At 31.5% G+C, this 4,612-nt stretch overlaps 1 protein-coding gene across 1 annotated transcript in view; it reads left to right on the top strand.

Annotated features, from left to right (window-relative positions):
- The window catches only part of LOC107475869 (probable aspartic proteinase GIP1), a 16,663-nt gene extending 12,337 nt beyond the window's left edge, over nt 1-4,326 (top strand). Inside the window, exon 2 of the mRNA XM_016095542.3 lies at nt 3,051-4,326. Within this exon, the coding sequence (XP_015951028.2) occupies nt 3,051-4,295 (1,245 nt within the window). The 3' untranslated portion in view covers nt 4,296-4,326. The remainder of the gene's footprint in view (nt 1-3,050) is intronic.
- Nucleotides 4,327-4,612: the final 286 nt, after the last annotated feature.

Raw genomic sequence — 4,612 nt, forward strand, 5'->3', positions numbered from 1 at the left:
GTCCTTCGTTACCACCGTCACTACCATCTGCCACTAGACGCCGACGACCACTCTAAATCTTAAATCTAAATTCTAAATCATAAATTTAATTAAATTTAACTACCTAAATTTTAAACTTTAAAATTTAATTTCTATATTTTAAATTAATTTTTTTATATTTTATTTTTAAATATTTTTTAATTTAAATTTTGGATGTTATTGTTTTTAGTTTGGTGTTTATTTGGTATGTTTTTTTTTACTGTTGACTAATTAGTGTTGAATTAATGTTGACTCTCTAAACTATTTTCAATAATAAACATAAGAAAATTATAGTTAGTAGAAGTAATTTTATATGATCTTTTTTCTAGAATAAAAGTATTTTCGGTCGTTTTGTTGATTCATGTACATAATTAAAATTAAAATAGATTCTACTAAATACTTGTTTGGGCGCCATTATTCTGTTAAAAAAAAAATCTTTTTTCAATGAAAAAATATCTTTTTTTTTATTTTTTAGCGTGTTTGGTAAATTTCTAGTAGTAAAAGTAAAAGCACTAGAAAAAAACAAAAAAACATCTTTTTTGAGAAGTTGTAATTTACATATTTTTTTAAAAGATCTTTTTTCTTTAAAAAATATGTTTTTCATATAATAAATAAACAAAAAAGTACTTTTATATTGTTATACCCAAACATAATTCATAGATAAAAATATCTTTTTGTATGAGATATCTAAACATAAAATTACTTTTACTTTTCCATAAAATCTTTTAAAAAAAGATAACTCGAAAAAAGATTTTTTTTAGAAGCTTACCCAAACAAACCCTAAGTACTATACCTCTTAATATTTCAATATCAATGAGTTTATGGATAACTCCTGTTCATACCCTGGCCCAATATAAAGGCCCAGGTCCAACTAAAAGGCCTAATCTAAAGGATTAGAGCCTAGCTAAGTACCGGCCTTCACATAAGAAGTCGGTATCAACCACGACTTGGTCAGAAGAGGTCGGATGCGAGATTAGCTGGCAGATAAACACTCATTCAAATGAGTAACCGCCCCTAAAATCTCTCTAACCGTCTCATAAAGCCATATCTTAACCTCCCCAAGATAATAGGGACGGTTACCACCCTAAAGATATGACACTACACCAACGGTGGTTATTGGATCACCACTATAAATACCCTGACACTCCTCAGGTATAACCAAGTTCCAATACATTCTAAACCTGCTTAACCCCATGCTGACTTAGGCATCGGAGTGTCTTTGCAGGTACCACCCCCCATCTCTTGGAACACACAACTCGGAGGCGGCTCCCAGACGTAAACCAAGTCGGAGACCACACTCCTCCAGCGCTTGGGCCTCAAACAAGTCCAACCACCGTCCGGTTCTAGGTAAGCCCCGGAACAACTCCTTTCTAAGATAACTAGCTTTTGACATTGAGTTGATTAATAGGCTAATTCGCATGAATAAAGAGGGGAAAAAAATCTGATTACAAATTAAAATGAACATTTTAAAAAGTATTACAAAATTATGATGTTTGGAATTCGTGTCACTGCCAAATACAAAGAACACGACACATGATATGTAGTATACAATGTTAAAATAAGTTGTAATTCATATTTTCTTTTTATTTTAATTTATGTGCTGTAATAATGTATTATAGCACAGATCTATGCTATAATAATAATAATAATAATAATAATAATAAATTAAAAAAAAACAAACGAAGAATTACTACAAACAAAAACTACATAAAACTCATTTGAATAGGTTTATAAGTTACTTTTTTTATTTTTAATTTATGAAAAGATATAATATTAATAATATCTAGTACAATTTTTAAAATTAAATTGTAGTTNATAAGCATTTTTAGAATTAAAAAATTAAATATAAAATAATTTATTTATAAATTATTTTTAATATAACAATTTATTATTAAAATTATTTTTTCAAAAAAAAAACTTAATTAATCACATTTTTGTTACCTAATTTAGAATATCACATTCTTGAATGAAAGTTTTATTTTTCATATATTGATGAAAAAAATTGTAATTAATAAGTCGATTCAATTATAATTAAAATCACAAGTGTGAGAATGGGAAGAATATATATAATTGTGAAGATAATTATTATTTTGATAAAAATATATATACTTTGTAGTGTGTTTATTCACACCTGTGTTCAATGTTGTTCAATGCATTGATATATATATCATCATGATTCCCAAAATAATTTCCACATGGTATATATGTAGACCCCTCCCTATCAATAATTTATTTAAACCAAGGAATTCTATGATGCGCCATCTTTCAATCTGATTAGTTATTACAAGGTTTGACAAATTAAAGTATAAATAAATTAAACCAGCTGTATGACTATAAAAGATGACAAATTAAATTACAATAATCCCTGAAAAGACTTATATAACTATATAAGTCCACAACAACAATAACGAACAAAATGAAATCAGCAAATTATTCTACACAAGTGAATAATCGCTATTAGCATATACTTCATATGTTTATTAGAACACTACCACTATAAACTAAACATACATAGCTGATTAAGAAATTAAAGTAACAATCGTTCAGAGATCCAAGAATCAAGCAGCTAATTGGTCAAAAAATACAAGCGCTCGGATCATATAATATATAATATTGAAACAAATCAGATACTTGACAGGCTTACCATACTATTTATGATATCTATGCATATATATTGCTATAAATAATGTTTCTAACTTATTATATGCACAGTACATTAATTAATTAATTAATTAATTAATGATATAGTATTATTAAAATATGGCACGTGAAAGCGCGTTTTTCATATGGTTTGTGTCCATAAATAGGTAGCAAAGCAACCATAGTAATCAAATAATTCTTGTGTCATATCCACTTGCTAGTTGCTAGCTACCTTTCCAAAATGCACTCTTTACTTCAACTCTTGATAAGGTTAAGCTTCTTTGTCATTTTCTTGATCTTGTTTTTTCCAAATCAAACTCAACAAACAACCCTAATCTCACCGGTTTCAAAGGACAAACACACGAACCTCTTCACTCTCTCTGTCTAGCTACCTCAAAACCCCACTTCGCCCTACAAAGCTTCTTCTTGACCTCTCCTTCTTGTTCCCATGGACAGTTTGCGGCGACACCGCCACCTACAACTCCTCCTCCTATCACTATATAGATTGCGACGAAACCTTTTGTGAATACCTCGGCTTTGGAAACCCTAGCCTCTTGTGTCAAGATTGCTACAACTCTAACCTAACCTCCTCACATTGCTTATCACCAGCCACCATGGTTTGTGCTAGCTACCCTGCAAATCCGGTTACCAACGCCGGCGATGTAGGTTATGTACTCGTTGACACGCTAGCACTTCCCGGTCTGAGTCGGTCAACTCACTATGGTCAACTCGTTTCCCTCTCTAATTATACCTTCTCTTGCGCTCCTTCATATCTTGTCAAAGGGTTACCAAAAGGTGTAACCGGTTTAGCTGCATTGGGTCGGTCCAAACTCTCGGTCCAAGCTCAATTTGGTTCAGCTTTGTCTACTTCCCATTCTCTTGCAATTTGTTTTCCCGGTTCATCTGAGTCAACCGGAGTTGTTTTTTTCGGAACCCACGGTCCGTATTTCGTTTTTTCTAAATCCAATAAAATTGATCTTTCGAAAAACCTTACTTACACTCCTCTCATTCACAACCCAATTGGAATAACATATGATTTTCTTATTTCTCCACCTTACAATGAATACTACATTGGTTTGACTTCTATTAGAGTCAACGGTCAACATGCTCCCATCAATGCTTCTTTGTTGACCATTAACAAAGAAAACGGCTTTGGTGGAACTAAGATTGCCACTCGTACCCCATACACTCTTCTAGAACCTTCTATTTACAAGGCATTCACGGAGTTGTTTATAAAAGAAGCTAGTTCATCTAGTTTTAACCTTACAGTTACTAATCCTGTGAAGCCATTTAAGGTGTGTTACTCAGCAAAAGGGTTAATGGTGACAAAGAAGGGTCCCAAAGTGCCCATCATTGATTTTGTGCTTGATAGGGAGAATGTGGTGTGGAGAATCATGGGGGCAAATTCAATGGTTAGGGTTAAGAATAAGAAGGTTGACTTGTGGTGTTTAGGGTTTATGGATGGTGGGGTGAAGGAGAAAACTTCAATTGTGATGGGAGGGAAGCAACTTGAAGAGAATCTTGTGCAATTTGATGTTGAGTCTAATAGATTAGGGTTCTTCTCTTTACTCACATCTCATCACTCACTTTCATGTGCTGATTTTAAGGTCACTGATTTTGCCAAGCACATTAAATAACTTGTTAATTAGTTACATACAATCATGTTCATCAGGTGCTAATTACAATTTTTTATCTTTGTTTCTTCTTTTTTCTTTTTGTTAAAATAAGGAGACATTGAAGTTGTCGGTCACCTTTATTTAATTTTCTAATGTTCACTAAAGAATTGAAGTGGGTCTAGGTATATATACGCACTAAAGTTCTTGGTGTATTTTTAAAAGTGTAATAAGAAGGTATGGTTGAAATAATGTTGTTTAGTTTTTCAGCACTACTGTTAACAAAAAGTTTTATCATCATTATTATTATTATTATTATTATTATTATTATTATTATTATT

The sequence above is a fragment of the Arachis duranensis genome, chromosome 2 (genome assembly GCF_000817695.3).
Source record: "Arachis duranensis cultivar V14167 chromosome 2, aradu.V14167.gnm2.J7QH, whole genome shotgun sequence".
NCBI classification, from domain to species: Eukaryota; Viridiplantae; Streptophyta; class Magnoliopsida; order Fabales; family Fabaceae; genus Arachis; species Arachis duranensis.